The sequence below is a fragment of the Salvelinus alpinus genome, chromosome 13 (assembly GCF_045679555.1).
Source record: "Salvelinus alpinus chromosome 13, SLU_Salpinus.1, whole genome shotgun sequence".
Taxonomy (NCBI): domain Eukaryota; kingdom Metazoa; phylum Chordata; class Actinopteri; order Salmoniformes; family Salmonidae; genus Salvelinus; species Salvelinus alpinus.
The window spans coordinates 4681776-4699832 of NC_092098.1; the positions used below are offsets into that span (position 1 = coordinate 4681776).

General features: G+C 41.2%; 1 protein-coding gene across 3 annotated transcripts in view; it reads left to right on the forward strand.

Annotated features, from left to right (window-relative positions):
• The window catches only part of LOC139536842 (carotenoid-cleaving dioxygenase, mitochondrial-like), a 99705-nt gene that overhangs the window by 23228 nt on the left and 58420 nt on the right, over positions 1 to 18057 (forward strand). For 2 of the 3 annotated variants that reach the window (XM_071337498.1, XM_071337496.1), the window contains exons 2-5: positions 2677 to 2893; positions 3318 to 3529; positions 10410 to 10525; positions 12093 to 12195. In XM_071337498.1, coding sequence (XP_071193599.1) covers positions 3340 to 3529; positions 10410 to 10525; positions 12093 to 12195 — 409 coding nt within the window. In that variant the 5' untranslated portion in view covers positions 2677 to 2893; positions 3318 to 3339. The remainder of the gene's footprint in view (positions 1 to 2676; positions 2894 to 3317; positions 3530 to 10409; positions 10526 to 12092; positions 12196 to 18057) is intronic. The other variant, XM_071337497.1, reaches the window with a different exon arrangement.

An 18057-nucleotide genomic window follows, 5' to 3' on the forward strand; every position in this document is an offset into this window, starting at 1 on the left:
AGAAGATCTGCAGAGAAGAATGGGAGAAACTCCTCAAATACAGGTGTACCAAGCTTGTAGCGTCATACCCAAGAAGACTCCAGGCTGTAATCACTTCCAAAGGTGCTTCAACAAAGTACTGAATAATGGTTCTAAATTAGCAAAAATGTATAAAAATCTTTTTGGGGTTTGTCATTATGGAGTATTGAGTGAGGAACATTAACATTTTTTTTTTAATAAGGCTGTAACCTAACAAAATGGTGGAAAAAGTCAAGGCCTCTGAATACTTTCCGAAGGCACTGTACTGTTACCAAGTTACAGCTTTTTTTTCACACATACATGTACATTTGCGCATGCCTCCTTATTTGGGTGGATGCCAACCAACGTTTAAATACCATAGGAAGTTCAAAGATACACGTCTGTGACATCCTTCATTGTATGCATATAGATAGAGAAGTACAACAAACCCATGTTAGGATTGGGTTAACTCACCCATTCAAAGATGCTTGCTGTGCCTCTCAAACGGATGTGGACCTCAAAGGGTGGAAGGGCATGGCAATCTTCACCTCTTCCCCGGTTGTGGTATGGGCACAAGAAAGTTTGTCAGATGTATTAAACTGTCTTCATAAGTGATGGATACATGCTTGTCAATGATGTCATCCTCGCAAATCACTTGATGTGGGTCAGGCGTGTCTGTGGTTGGAGGTGTGTTTGTGGATGGAGGTGCCTGTGGCAGAAGAGTCTTCTAAAAGGAGGGAGTCATGCACTGTCTCTTCCACACTGATGACCGGTAGTCTATCAATGCACAGCTGTGGATGGAGTGATCCACCCCTTCTGTTTTAATACATAGAAAATAATGTGGATAAATCATTTTTAAGACGTAGCATAAGAAGCACATAAATGGCTAAAGGCATAGAATGATATACATACCTCACACAAAATGAAGGAATGTATTCTTCATCCAAGCTGCTATCCCCAGAATCTTCAAACTCGTCAGACTCCTCTTCAGAATCTCTGTTCACCTGTGATTCCTTTAAGGGACTCCTGGTCTCGTCAGCACCAATTTCATTCATCCCAATCAATGCAATCAAAAATAAGACAGAATAATAATAGAATAGTAAATTGTAAATACAAAGAGCAAAAGTAAGCACACTAGCACATCACAAATATTAAGAACAATCTTAAGCTCCCAAGTGGCACAGTGGTCTAAGGCACTACATCTCAGTGCTAGAGGTGTCACTTCAGACCCTGGTTCGATTCCAGGTAGTATCACAACCAGGCTTATAGGCCGGAGCACAATTTTCCCAGTATAGTCCGGGTTAGGGTTTGGCCGGGGTAGGCCGTCATTGTAAATAAGAATTTGTTCTTAACTGACTTGCCTAGATAAATAAAGGTTAAATAAAAAAATACCTTTGGGATGAATTGGAACACTGACTGCGAGCCAGGCCTCATCTCCCAACATCAGTGCCTGACCTCACTAATGCTCTTGTGGCTGAATGGAAGCAAGTCCCCACAGCAATGTTCCAAGATCTACTGGAAAGCCTTCCCAGAAGAGTGGAGGCTGTTATAGCAGCAAAGGGGGACCAACTCCATATTTATGCCCATGATTTTGGAATGAGATGTTTGACGAGCAGGTGTCCACATACTTTTGCCAATGTAGTGTATTTGTGGTGAGGATTCATCTACTTGGTGTATAAACAGGGTTGTGGCTGATGCCTTATGTTGTGAACTAAGATGTACACCTCCGGTCAAAATTTTTAGAACACCTACTCACTCAAGGTTTTTTTTTTTTTTTTTTTTTACTATTTTCTACATTGTAGAATAATAGTGAAGACAATAAAGAAAAACACTTGAATGAGTAGGTGTTCTAAAACGTTGGACTGGTAGTGTATTTACTGACGCCAATCAGAGCAATAATCTCTGGCCAAGTCCAAACAGTTAATTATATATTTATAATTCATAGTAATTAATGAGTGTGTGTAAAAGTCATGTGCCTTCACATGCATCAACCCCTTTAGCCTTTATCTCACCTTCTGTGTATGTATTTGCTCTGTGTTAACATTCTGTTCACCCTCAAACTTTTAACATACTGTGCTGGTGCATATGGACTATGTGGGCAAACAGATGTTCTAGAGTCTATAGGATGCAGTAGATGGGGAAATCATTGGACAGAGAAGGTGAGACATGTGCATTACATATTGCATACAAAAAACTAAAACCAGTTGACTAAACAAATCTCATTTAAAAACAATTCCAATATGAATACCTTTGGTATATGTCGTGATACGACGTAGGGGATTCATACCTTTATATCTTCTAGTTGTAGTAAAGTGGAACCAATCATTTTGTGAGGCTATGTACATTAAGTACGATGCAGGGCAGATATGAGATTGATGGGCTATTATGCTTTGCCTTTACCTATATACTGGGTAAAACAACACCCGAAACCACAGCTGTTTGTAAAACTAGGATAAATCTAACCATGAATGAACAGTTTGACATATCGAAAGTCCATATTCATGACCTATTTTCTAAAAACAGGATGTTTCCACATGGTTTGTATGAGCATGGTCTGGTCAACAATCTGGTTCGGTTTGTGTGTCGTAGGACTCACTCATAGGGCAGCAGCCTCTAGATAGCCTAGAGATTCAAGAGATACAAAAATGTATAAAAAATGATCTATTTTTTTTTGTGCAGATGAGACCACCACACCGTCTAGTGATGCCAAGCCAAAGGAGATCAATAAGTGTAACCAGCTAGAGCTGAAGGGTCTGGAGTCTATCGCCCCTCTGGTGCGGTCCGTGGAGGAGACCCCAGAGCCCATCGCCACAGAGGTGCGTGGGACCATCCCAACCTGGATCCGAGGCAACCTCCTCCGCAACGGCCCGGGGAAGTTTGAGTTCGGAAACCAACAGTGAGTCACACCTTTAGCCAATTTTATTGGAACAACTTAGATCAACAGCCATTAGACCAGTAGAATTGAACAAAAAGAAGCACAAGTAGGCTACACATTGGAATAACAAGAATTAACCTATCCTGTTTAGCATTTGACCACCAAACTATTTTACATTTAACAACAAAAATATGAGGATGTTAGCCTGTTCTCTGACTTGTTTGTTCTGTCTTGCCAACGCCTAAAGTGCTATGGACAACAGCCAAGTAAATACAAACAGATCTAGAACCACGCTACAGTATATGGATACATGATGAATCCACTTCCAGTTTATTCATGACAAATATATCACCACTGTCCTGTTCTGTCAACTAACCCTGACGTAGCCCTAACCTTTTACCCTTTCTCTTGCCCTAACCTATCCCCACTGTCATTTATTCTTTAGCTACAACCACTGGTTTGATGGGATGGCCATGCTGCACCAGTTTAAGATTGAGGATGGCAAGGTGACCTATAGGAGTCGCTTCCTGCAGAGTGATGCCTACAAGAAGAACAGCGAGAGGGACCGCATCATGGTGTCAGAGTTTGGCACGGTGGCCATTCCCGACCCCTGCAAGAACTTCTTCATGCGTTTCCTCTCTCGCTTCGAAATGCCAGGTTAGTCACAGTCACTGAGAGAGTGGAGAGTGGGTGGATATAAGCCAAGCAGCTTTACGAATGATCCATTGAGCAACACTTTACAGTTGCACTTACACCTAGTAACTTTTATTATTACGGTAACAGCATTGTCATTATATCCCCTCTGAAGCATATACTTTTAGTTTGTCAAATCGACAGTTGGGGGATTAATTGGCACGTTGTTAAACAAACATTACAATGATTCTTACTATAATTATTCTGGTTTTCTGTGCAGTGCGCACCACATATAAAGTAATAAAAATATCAATACATAATAGTACATACGGTTATCCAAGCAATAACAATTACCCTCAATCAGCAAAAAAAAAAATACAGATGAATAAATTCAAATAAATGTAATGGAGGAATATGTTTAAACCCAGTCGGTCAAAAGAGAGGTTTGATGGTTGATGTAGTCATTTTCATCCTGCCTGGGAGCCTCCCCGTAGCTTGCCGGCCCATGATTGTCAGCTTGTGGTCCTGTGTGATAACAATTGTAGTAGTCAGAGTGATCACTATTTAATTCAATAATCTTGATCATCACTTGATCATAATAAACAAAATTTAGAGCCCAAAACAACGTCAACATTTTTTGGGTTTGGCCGTTCTGTAATTTACATAGGCTTTCTAGGGCAGACCACGGCTTTTGGCACCGCTAGGTTGCTACGTAGTAGTTGACCAGCAGAACTCGTGACTTCACGCTGGGGACCAGACACTGGGGGCCTGAATATACCACAGCTAAGGGCTGTTCTGAGGGACGACGCAATGTGGAGTGCCTGGATACTGCCCTTAGCCGTGGTATATTGATCATATACCACAAACCCCTGATGTGCATTATTGTTATTTTGAACAGGTTACCAACATAATTAGAAGAGTAAACAAATATATTTAAGAAATTAGGCGCAAGGGGGTGTGGTAAACGGCCAATAAACCCCGGCTAAGGACTGTTCTAAAGCACGACGCAATGCAGAGTGCCTGGGCACAGCCCTTAGCCGTGGTACATTGTCCATATATCACAACCCCTTGAGTTGCCTTATTGCTATTATAAACTGGTTACCAACATATTTAGAGCAGTAAAAATACATGTTTTGTCATATCCGTGGTATACAGTCTGATATACCATGCCTGTCAGTCAATCAGCATTCAGGGCTCGAACCACCTGGTTTACATTGTCTGGTATACCACGGCTTTCAGCCACTTAGCATCCAGGAGCTAAACTACCCGGTTTATCATTTCAAATGTGATAAAAAAATAACTTTATTTAACTAGTCAAGTCAGTTAATAAGAAATTCTTATTTACCATGACGGCCTGCCCCGGCCAAACCCGGACAAAGCTGGGCCAATTGTACGCCACCCAATGGGACTCCCAATCGCGGCCGGATGTGATACAGCCTAGAATCGAACCAGGGACTGTAGAGACGCTTCTTGAACTGAGATGCAGTGCAATTGAGAATTTCAATAAGCATTTTTCTATGGCTGGCCATGCTTTCCACCTGGCTACCCCTATCCCTGTCAACAGCCCTGCACTCCACACAGCAACTTGCCCACGCCTCCCCCATTTCTCCTTCACCCAAATCCAGATAGCTTATGTTCTGAAAGAGTTGCAAAATCTGGACCCCTACAAATCAGCTGGGCTAGACAATCTGGACCCTCTCTTTCTAAAATTATCCGCCTCAATTGCCAGAGAAGTGAGTGTTCATTTCTCTACCATATTTGTTTACTCTTCTAATTATGTTGGTCCTCAAAAAATGTCGTTTTTGAGGACTTGGCAGTACTTCCAACCAGACTCACAACCACAGACCACATGTAACCAGGCAAGCCCAGGACGTCCACATCCGGTTTCTTAACTTGCGGGATCTTCTGAGGGGGCGGAAGCTGAGGAGTATTTTTTCCCGTAATAAAGCCCTTTTGTGTGGATAAACTAATTCTTCTTGGCTGGGCTTGGCTCCCCAGTGGGTGGGGCAATGGCTACACCCTTGCCAAGTCATGTGAAATCCATAGATTAGGGCCTAATTTATTTATTTCAGGTGACTGATTTCCTTATATGAACTGTAACTCAGTAAAATTATTAGAAGTTGTTGAGTTTATATTTTTGTTCATTATATATGAATGCAGCTGCCACTTTATTAAAGCCATTAGATGGAGTTTCATAGCACTGTCACAATCGTCGTAAGAAGCGCGGTTTGGATCCATTCTTCTATCTTTAATGAAGAACACTTAAACAAACTTACAAAACAAAACAAACAAGACAAACGTGACCGCTATATAAACAATGTGCTAACATGCAACATAACATAGACAATAACCCACAACCCACAATACAAAACAGGCTACCTAAATATGGTTCCCAATCAGAGACAACGCAAAACACCTGTCTCTGATTGAGAACCATATCAGGCCAAACACAGAAATAGACAAACCAGACAAACAACATTGAATGCCCACACAGATCACACCCTGACCAAGCAAAACATAAAACATAGAAAGCAAACTCTGGTCAGGGCGTGACAAGCACACTGCGCTTTATTCCGGGCGTCAATATTAGTACTCATCACTGCAATCTTTACCAGAAAGTTGGTTGGCCATCTCTGATGTCATGTAGGTTGATACATTGCTATGTTTTCACTTTTACAAAAACTCCAACTTTACCTAACATTATAACTAAACTTTAGACATACGAGTTACCACACCCGGTCTCAGGGATGGCTAACTCTGGATATTCCTTTGGTCTCTACTGAGTTAGATAAATCAGCTTTCAGTTTTCTTGCACCTTATTTGTGGAACAATCTTCAATGTTCTGGTGCCTCTAGGGCGATTCAGAAAGCTGATTGACGACCTTATTACTAATGAATGTGTTTGTTTTTATTTCTGCTTGCATTTTTTATGTGTATTTTCTGTAAAAGAGACCTTGGTCTCAGTATGACTCCCTGATTAAATAAAGGTTAAATAAATAAACTATAAATAAACCCTTCTATTGTATATGACACGATCGTTAGAATGAATGTCGGACCAAGGCACAGCGTGCTCTGAGTTCCACAAATTTATTATAGTGAAACTTACAAAAACATAAGGAAACCAACAACGAACCGTAATATTAGAGGTTCTAAATGTACTAACTCAAAACAAGATCCCACAAAACACAGTGGGGAAATGGCTGCCTAAATATGATCCCCAATCAGAGACAACGATAAACAGCTGCCTCTGATTGGGAATCATACCAGGCCAACATAGCCATACAATAACCTAGATAACCCACCCTAGTCACACCCCGACCTAACCAACATAGAGAATAAAAGGCTCTCTATGGTCAGGGCGTGACAGTACCCCCCCCCCCCCCAAAGGTGCGGACTCCGGCCGCAAAACCTGACTCAATAGGGGAGGGTCCGGGTGGGCATCTAACGTCGGGGGCGGCTCCAGTCAGGGCGAAGTACCCACTCCGCTCGCGGATATGGAGCCGGGTAGAAGAGGAGGGCCCTGGCCATGGAGCTGGGTTGTACGCCGCACCCGGACTGGGCACCGGCCCGAAGGCGCTTCGGCCATGGAGCTGAGTTGACCGCCGTGCCTGGACAGGGCACCGGCGCAGAGGAAGGCTCCGGCCTTGGAGCGGGACTGGACGCCGTGGCTGGACTGGACATCGGCGCCGAGGAAGGCTCCTGCCATGGAGCGGGACTGTACGCCGTGCCTGGACTAGGCATCGGCGCAGAGAAGGGCTCCTGCCATGGAGCTGGACTGGACGGCGTGCTCGGACTGGGCATTGGCGCAGAGGAAGGCTCCTGCCCTGGAGCTGGAGGTTCCGGACAGTGGACCGTTGCAGGAGGTTCCGGACAGTGGACCGTCTCAGGAGGTTCCGGACCGTGGACCGTCTCAGGAGGTTCCGGACCGTGGACCGTCTCAGGAGATTCCGGACCGTGGACCGTCTCGGGAGGTTCCGGACTGCGGACCATCTCAGGAGGCTCCGGACTGGGGACCGTCGCCGGAAGCTCCGGACTGGGGACCAGAGACAACGATAAACAGCTGCCTCTGATTGGGAATCATACCAGGCCAACATAGACATACAATAACCTAGATAACCCACCCTAGTAACACCCCGACCTAACCAACATAGAGAATAAAAGGTTCTCTATGGTCAGGGCGTGACAGTATATATGTACGTATACGAGAGACCACCATGATGTTACATAGCAAGCTTATTTTGCTCCTGTTGGAGAAAGTTGCATTCTGTCTGTGCATGGTTCTCTGCATGGATGTGCTCTGTATTTACAAATCTGTAATCATATAATATAGTTGACAGTACGGTAAGGGGCAACAGCTCAGCCATGAAGTGGCAGGCCACACAAGCTCACAGAACGGGATCGCCAAATGCTGCAGTGCGTAAAAATCGTCTGTCCTCAGTTGCAACACTCACTACCGAGTTTCAAACTGCCTCTGGAAGCAACACCAGCACAATAACTGTTTTTCAGGAGCTTCATGAAATGGGTTTCCATGGCCTAGCAGCTGCACACAAGCATTAGATCCCCATGCGCAATGCCAAACATCGGCTGGAGTGGTGTAAAGCTCGCCACCATTGGACTCTGGAGAAATGAAAACACGTTCTTTGGATTGCTGAATCAAACTTTACCTTCTGGCAGTCCGACAGACAAATCTGGGTTTGGCGGATTCCAGGAGAACACTACCTGCCTGAAAGCATAGTGACAACTTTAAAGTTTGGTGGAGGAGGAATACTTTTCTGGGGCTGTTTCAGGCAAGGACCCTTTGTTCCAGTGAAGGGATTCCTTAACGTGAAAGCATTCAATGACATTCTAGCGATTCTCTGCTTCCATCAGTTTGGCGAATGCCCTTTCTTGTTTCAGCATGACAATACCCCTGTGCAAAAATGGAGGTCCATACATAAATGGTTTGTCGAGATCGGTGTGGAAGAACTTGATTGGCCTGCACAGAGCCCTGACCTAAACCCCATTGAGCACCTTTTGGATGAATTGGAAGGCTGACTGTGAGCCAGGCCTAATCGCCCAACATCAGTGCCAGACATCACTAATGCTCTTGTGGCTGAATGGAAGCAACTCCTCGCAGCAATGTTCCAACATCTAGTGGAAAGCCTTCCCAGAAGAGTGGAGGCTGTTATAGCAGCAAAGGGGAGACCAACTCCAAATCAATGGCCATGATTTTTGAAAGAGATGTTCAATGAGCAGGTGTCCACATACTTCTGGTCAAGTAGCGTTAACTTGTCCAGTGATTTTATAATTTTTTGGTTGGGACATTTACAAAGTTTGCATAGAAAAGATGTGCAACAATTGCCTGCTAGGGTGCGTTTCCATTTGACTATCTTGGTCAAGAACAGCTGGAGGTGAAAAAAAGTTTTTGTAAAAATCTGGTGTTGAATAAAATTGTAGTGGTTGAAATGTTTCCATTACCCATTTAGGTGTTAATAAGTTGGTGACAGCCTGTATTTTATTTGTTATTGTTTTACCTTTATCTAGCTAGGCAAGTCAGTTAAGAATACAAATTCTTATTTTCAATGACGGCCTAGGAACAGTGGGTTAATTGCCGTGTTCAGGGGCAGATTTAACAGATTTTTTTTTTACTTTCTCAGCTCAGGGATTCAACCTTTCGGTTACTAGTCCAACGCGCTAACTAACGCTCTAACTAGGCTACCTGCCTAGGTAGCCTGTATGCCCTCCCTCCTATCTGTTTCATGTCTCAGGTAGCCAGCAAAAGAAAGCATGGATAGAATTCAATAATTTACAAATATTTGCCATGTTCTAATAATTCTCATGTGCCAATGTATCGCCACATCCATGTCATGGTGAAACTTACAAGAATTCCTGAATTGCTTCGACTTGTTTTTCCGGTTGGCTGGCAAGTTTCACCATCAATATATGCAAGTCAGGACAATCCTTGTCCTGCAAAGAAACATTATTTTTATAGTTGAAAAAAAATCGGTTTCCATCATTTGTTGCATTAAAAAATACAAAAAAAAAATACACCCGTCGAAGGGATGACAATGTTATCAATCTTTAGAGAATTTCTTCTATATTTGCCATTTCCATTACACATTATTATATTTTTTTCGCGACATTGCTTTTGTCGAATAAACCTGGGTCAATGGAAACCTGCCTATTGTCACTATCGCAGTGCTATTTCATGTTGTAATCTCAAATGTAACCTTGGTGGAGATGGTGGTGCCAATTCTAGTGTGGTTTCCAGATTCTGCTGATCTGTTCTATTTAACAGTGAAGAATGTGACAAAGAATGTACTTTATTGAAGATTGTTTTTTCAGGACTAATTCAGAGCAAGTAAAATTAATTCAATGAAGAATTCCTAAATGAGATGTGCCTCTCTTCCATCTGTAACTCAAGCTGGTCTGTGGACCGTGGTGTCCCTTCTTCCCCCCAGTCCCCACATTTAAATTTGACATAACCTTGGATTGTAGCCAAGCCCCTGAGGCCTCCATCAGGTCTCCCGGGTCGCATACAAGCTTGAGTTACATTATGAACAGAGGCACATTTCATGTAGGAATTCATATTTGAATTGAGTTTGCTTATTCTGAAATAGTCATGAAAAAACAATTTCCTCTCCTCTCCAGAGTTTGCATACAGCAATAGGAGTCTTTGCAAGCAGCACAACTTTTTGCAAGTAATATGACTGTTTGAAAGCAACATGAATCTTTAATTGACCATGCAAGCCATGCACAGACTATATTCATTAACAAGGTTTATAAAGAGAGTTTTTCCAAAAATGTAATGTCACTCACTCATTTCTTTTGTGTAGGCCTACACCAGAAAGGAAAATTAAGAAATATCAGCAGCAACAAGATGCCTTTAGAATGTGTAATTTCTACATTCTGTTTTCTCCCTGCAGAGGCAACAGACAATGCCAGTGTTAGCTTTGTAAAGTACAAGGGAGACTGCTTTGTCAGCACTGAGACCAACTACATGTACAGGGTGGACCCAGAGAGCCTGGAGACACAGGATAAGGTACAGTGATGACATAATAATAGGAGATAAGAGACAGCCAAAGAAAACAATGAGCTCAGTGACCAGACACATTTCACAATCACACCCTTGCACAAATGTGCTGACATACGTAACTTATGCAGTGTTTGAAATATACAGTGTGATTGTTTTGAGCCTCCTTCACTTTGTTATGTTACAGCCTTATTCTAAAATCGATTAAATAGTTTTCTTCCCGTCTCATCAACAAAACAATACCCCAAATGTATTCAACATTTTTATTAAATATTTCATTTACATAAGTATTCAGGACCTTTACTCAGTACTTGGTTGAAGTATTTGGGGAGTTTCTCCCATTCTTCTCTGCAGATCCTCTCAAGCTCTGACAGCTTGGATGGGGAATGTTGCTGCACAGCTATTTTCAGGTCTCTCTAGAAATGTTTGATCGGATTCAAGTCTGGGGTCTGGGTGGGCCACTCAAGGACATTCAGAGACTTGCCTTGAAGCCACTCCTGCCTTGTCTTGGCTGTGTGCTTAAGGTCGTAGTCTTGTTGGAAGGTGAACCTTAATCCCCAGTCTGAGGTCCTGAGCAGGTTCCATTCAAGGATCTCTCTGTACTTTACTCCGTTCATCTTTCCCTCGATCCTGAATAGTCTCCCAGCCAATGCCGCTGAAAAACATCCCCACAGCATGATGCTGCCACCACCATGCTTCACCGTAGAGACCTCCCTGACCATGGCCCTTTTCCCCCGATTGCTCAGTTTGGCCTTGCAGCCAGTTCTAGACAGAGTCTTGGTGGATCCAAACTTCTCCATCTTCCATTTAAAAATTATGGAGGCCACTGTGTTCTTGGGGACTTTCAATGCTGCAGAAATGTTTTGGTACCATTCCCCGGATCTGTGCCTCGACACAATCCTGTCTCGGAGCTCAATGGACAATTCCTACGACCGATGGCTTGGTTTTTGTTCTGGCATACACTGTCAACTGTGGGACCTTATATAGACAGGTGTGTCTTTTTCCAAATCATGTCCAATCAATTGAATTTACCACAGGTGGACTCCAATCAAGTTGTAGAAACATCTGAAGGATGATCAATAGAAGCAGGATACACCTGAGCTCAATTTCAACATGTTTTCCCTTTGCCATAATGGGTTATGGTGTGTAGATTGATGAGGATTTTTTATTTATTTAAGCAAATTTAGAATAAGGCTGTAACGTAACAAAATATTGAAAAAGTCAAGGGGTCTGAATACTTTCTGAATGATTCTCTTTGGGGTGTCCAACGTCAATATCTTTGTGTGGGGGCTCACATTGGTATTTTCATTCTCATGGAGTGCACCTGATTTGTTATGGGGATGACAAGGCCCCCTGTCATTCCAACCCTGATTATATAATACATATTTTTTGTAATTTTAATTGGAGGAACAGTAGGAAATTGAGAACATAATGTGATCTGTGTTTGACTTTCTGGTCAAACTCCCTCTACTCCTTGCTAGGCTATCTGCTGACACATTGATGGTGGACTGGGCCTCTCAGACACCTGACCTGACAAACAGCTGTGTACTTTATCTGACCTGTTATTCTACTACAGGTGGACTGGACAAAGTTTATTGCTGTGAATGTGGCCACTGCTCATCCCCACACTGAACCAGACGGCACTACGTACAACATGGGAAACTCTTATGGCAGAAAAGGTCAGTCTAGATAGAATCTCCACTGGGCCCACATCGGCAGAGCTCTACGCTGACATTTTTTACAAGGAGCACATGTGCTCCTAAGTTGAAAAATGTAGGAGCACAAAGAAATATTGGAGCACAACGAAAAATATTCAACATATTAGTAAGAATTGCCAGCAATTACACAGTTCAGGGTTGAGGAGCACCGGAATGTTTTTCTTTTTTGATTGAGATGTACCCTACATTGGGCCTATATAAATCCTCATCCCCTAAATAAGCTTTCCCTTTTCCTTTCTTTCTGTTCTCCCTTACCAAAAAAATGGCTTCTGGCAAGCAGTTGTGGCAAACAGTATGAATATGCAAATTAGATCAGGTTTTGGTTACTGTGTGTTAAACAACACTGAAATGTATCTACATGAACCAAATCACAACTTTTAAATGAACTTACTTCACAGAACAAAAAGAAACACAAACTAAATGTTGTAAATATACTAAACAACAGATATTCAGCATCTTCAACAGATACAAAGTAATCCAATACAACTTGAAGTCATCAGCATGGTAATATAGAAAATAGCAAGACTGTATTTTTACAAATCGATTGTGTAATCGTTTTATGTAGCTACAACATTTACATGACAGAATGTAAACACTATGGGGATGTGAATTATTTACATGAGCCAAATGATAACCGAGCAATAAATTAACCAATTAAAGTTCAATATTTAACCTCTCTTTGGTAGGTGGCAGTATTTTCACATCCGGATGAAAAGTGTGCCCAAAGTAAACTGCCTGTTACTCAGGCCCAGAAGCCTGGATATGCATATAATTGGTAGACTTGGATAGAAAACACTCTAACGTTTCTAAAACTGTTAAAATTATGTCTGTGAGTATAACAGAACTGATATGGCAGGCAAAACCCCGAGGACAACCCACCCCCCCTAAAGAAATTCAGCCTACCACTGTTTTCAATGGCTGTCACTTTTATTACAAGGCGAAATCCTCCCAGATTGCAGTTCCTAGGGCTTCAACTAGATGTCAACAGTCTAGAAAGAGTTTCATGCTGGTTATTGGAAAAATTAGCCAGAAATTTTTGTTTTTCTAGGTGGCTCCCATTTTGGCTGTAGTGTTTCCAAGCGCGTGGAAGAGAGTGCATTCTTTGGTATTTTTCTCCGGTAAAGACAATAACGATTCTCCGTCTTAAATTTGATCATTTATTTATGTATTAGGGTACCTAAGGATTGATTAAAAACGTTGTTTGACTTGTTTGGAAAAGTTTATTAGTACAGTTTGGGATTCATTTTGTATGCATTTTGATGGGGGGGAAACTGGGTGGATTATTGACTGAAGCGCGCCAGCTAAACTGAGTTTTTATGGATATAAAGAAGGACATTATCGAACAAATGGACCATTTGTGATTTATCTGGGACCTTTTGGAGTGCCAACAGAAGATGATCAAAGGTAAGGGATTTATTATATTGCTATTTCTGACTTTCGTGACGCACCTGCCTGGTTGAAATATGTTTTTCATGCTTTTGTATGCGGGGCGCTGTCCTCAGATATTCGCCGTAAAGCCTTTTTGAAATCTGACACAGGGGCTGGATTAACAAGAAGATAAGCTTTATTTTGATATATTACACTTGTGATTTTATGAAAGTTAAATATTTATAATTCTGTAGTTTGAATTTCGCACTCTGCAATTTCACCGGATGTTGGCCAGGTAGAACGCTACCTGCCCATAAGAAGTTTTAATAACAATTTAATAATTAAAACCAAATCAAACGCAGTTGAGAAGTATTGCCTTTTTGAGTGAACTTTGGAGATTGGTGGCCCTCTGGAAGTCCTTTGTCCAAAGCTTGTTGAATGCATGCACTGAAACAATCAGAAAACATAACACAATTAGGGTACTGTATGAAAACAATACAAATCTTAAAAATCTTAAAAAGGTAGAAATTGAGTTACGCCTAATATTGCAATTCATATTACTTTCCCCAAAATGAATTATTGTTTCTTAAAAAAATGCTGGGTTATAAATAACCCAATTTGGGTAATTTCAACAACCCAGCGCTGGATTAATATTGGCCAAACACAGCATTGGGTTAATTCAACCAAGCGGGTTTGAGTTGTGCATCTAACCCTGCTGGGTAAGTATACTATATGGCTGGGTTAAAACCCAGCACATTCGGTTTCGGGATTGACCCTGCAGCAGGATCATTTATGTAATCCTTGGGGTATTTTCAGTGCCATCCTACTTTAAATTTTGCTGTCATATTTTTGCCTTCTCTACCATCCCACCCCTCCCTTCCCTACACATACACAATCAAGATAAAATTATGAATTTCAAATACTGTACATCACTTAAGTAAAATGTACAAAAATATGTATATTTTTAAATAGCATGTTGAAACAAAGCCCTATTGTCAAAATATGTAATATTTCACAAGATTTCATAAAATTCTACATTATTAGAATGTATTTATATTATTTAATGAACCAAACAATCCAAACATCAGATTAAAGCCCCAGTTGAGCTTGATGTGCACACTCAGATTGCAATCTGTGAAAAACAAAGCATGCATGCGTGACATTGTCTGTCTTAATTAAGAGGTATTAACTAGGGCTGTGGCGGTCATGACATTTTGTCAGCCGATGATTGTCAAGCAAATAACTGCAGCTCTCACCATAATTGACCGTTAATTAACATAAACACATTTGGCATCTCCTGGCTTCCACGCATAGCCTACAAGCCACTGATGCAGACGTTTGGAACATCTACATTTTAAAAAGTCTAATGAATCCTTGTAATATAGCCTACACCATCAAAATAAATCCATGATTTATTTTAGAGAGGTCTAAATAAACATTACATGAAGAAAAAATTATCTACATCAGAAGAGAATAGCATTCTCTAATTTGTCGTTATTTAGGCCCTGATCTGGCTTTCCCATATTGCTGTGGGCTACACTAGTTCATTTAGCAGACAATATTTGCTTAGAATTCCATGGCATTATTTTATAGAATACAATTGAACATAACTCAATAAAATAGAAAGTATAATTTCCCCAAACGATTTGAGTTAGTAGACCCATACGGCTATTCTGTGTTGAGCAGTTAACAAAGAAACAGGTCCTCATATTATGCTTAATTTAGAGTTATTTATGCAACTTCAGTTCTGATACAAATGTTGGGCTATATGTTTAGATTTTTTATACATTCTACGGTTGCATGATGCGACTCGAAATATTTTTTGTTGTTGTTGTTGAATGAAAGGCATGAGCTTTGCCCAGTTTTTTTCTCAGGCTACACACACTTCAACAGTCTCTCATTCACAACTTGACAAGCACATGATAATGCCTCGAATTTCCTGGTGGGAATCCCCTCTGTGTGGCCGTAATGCCCCCCCAAATAAACCATGCTGCCAGTGGCCATTGTGCCCTTGCGCTGAATATAATAATTATAATTCCCATATCCGGGCTGCGTGCTCCGAAGCACCTCTCACTCACATGGCTCTCCTAGATAGCTCAATTCTCATTAGCCAATATCCGTCATTGACTACAAGTGTAGACAGACACATCAGGGACACAACTGTGTGCGTCCTTATCCAATTCCGAGGCGCATAATGAAGATATTGGAAGAACAGTCTACATTTACTTTTCGTCAGCCAACAAGATGAGTAGGCCTAACAAACAGCAAAAGAACTAGCCTATGTCAATCTACTATCCCCCATAGTACAAAAGTTTACCTATTCTATTCTGTGTGAGAAATACATATTACAAACATAGTCTGAGACAGTTGTGGGATTTTTAATGGGGAAAATAATCTTCCCCAAACTAGGAACGCACGCCCTGCATATGTATACTGCACACAAGCTGGGCGAATGGAGGATGCTTTCTCGGTGGTTCATTTTCATGCCAGCCAGGTAGGCTATACTCCTGTTGTAAAGAGAATCTATGTGCTTAATATTAGGAGAGTTGAGAAATAAATATAGTAGCCCTAGCCTATAGAAAGCTGATGGGATCCTCCTCTTTTTAATAGAGGCCATCACAATACATTGTTGTGATGGAGTGAAAGTGTACCAGAACGTGCTTCAGTAGGTGAAAAAAAGGCAAAGGAGCAGCATACCGTACTATAAGCAAAAACAGTTGCAAACGCATTAAAAAGCAAACTATAAGTCAATTTAACTTTTACTTGGTACTCATCCCGGATCCGGGAGCACCCCCCACAGTAAAAAAGCTGACTAGCATAGCCTAGCATAGCGTCACAAGTAAATACTAGCATCTAAATATCATTAAATCACAAGTCCAAGACACCAGATGAAAGATACAGATCTTGTGAATCCAGCCATCATTTCTGATTTTTAAAATGTTTTACAGGGAAGACACAATATGTAAATCTATTAGCTAACCACATTAGCAAAAGACACCACTTTTTTTACTCCACCAGTTTTTTACTCCATCAGTAGCTAGCACAAATTCGACCAAATAAAGATATAAATAGCCACTAACCATGAAACAACTTCATCAGATGACAGTCTGATAACATATTTATTGTATAGCATATGTTTTGTTAGAAAAATGTGCATATTTCAGGTATAAATCATAGTTTACCATTGCAGCCACCATCACAACTCTCACCGAAGCGACTAACGTGTATTACCTAATTACCTGTATTACCTAATAAAACATTTCTTAAAAATACACAGCGTACAGCAATTGAAAGACACATATCTTGTGAATCCAGACAATATTTCAGATTTTCTAAGTGTTTTACAGCGAAAACACAATATAACGTTATATTAGCTTACCACAATAGCAAACATCACAACAGCATTGATTCAAGCAAAAACATAGCGAAAAGTATAAGCCACCAAAAGATATTAATTTTTTCACTAACCTTCTCAGAATTCTTCAGATGACAGTCCTATAACATCATATTACACAATGCATATAGAGTTTGTTCGAAAATGTGCATATTTAGCGGCACAAATCGTGGTTATACAATGAGAATAGTGGCCAAAACTTAGAGCAATCTGTCCGGCGCCATCTTGGAGAATCACCTATTCTAATCGAAAACTATTCATAAACTTGACTAAAAAATACAAGTTGGACAGCAAATGAAAGATAAATTAGTTCTTAATGCAATCACTGTGTTAGATTTTAAAAATTAACGTTACTGCGCAATACAGCGTGCGCTAAAGCGAGACCGCACCATAATTCATGGCGGAATTATTATTTGACATTTGTCAACATAAGTACGAATTAACAGCATAAAGACTGCTTACTATTAGCTGAGCTTCCATCAGAATCTTGGGCAAGGTGTCCTTTCTCCAGAACAATCGTCTTTGGGTTGAAAGATGTCCTCTTGTCCTGTCGAAATAGCCGCTAACGTTAGCCACCCACTGGAGAGGTGTCCAACTCGTGAAAGTGCATCACAAAGAAATCCAGGAAAATCGCAATAAACTGCTATAAACTGCTATAAGTCGGTTTAAATTAACTACCTTATAAAGTATTTAAGACAAAAAAACAAATTAAATCAGAGCCGGAGATATAGAACTGCTAAACCGAAAGCTTTTGAAGAAGCCATACCGGTGTCCCTGCTGCGTCAGGCGCCTCGTCGAAAAGGTCGATACTTCCGTTCCAAGAGGTTTTATACTCCCCCAGATGGTGCTATCCGCTCCATTCAAAGTCTCACCGCTTACTGACATCTAGGGGAAGGCGTATGCAGTGCATGTAGCCCCATACCTTATAAGGGAATTTATAAACCGACCCTGGAACAGAGACCTCAATTTCAGAAATCTCACTTCTTGACAGGAAGTGAGCTGCAGAATGACTTCCCTTTCACTCAGAGAAATAATTCAAACGGTTTTAGAAACTAGAGAGT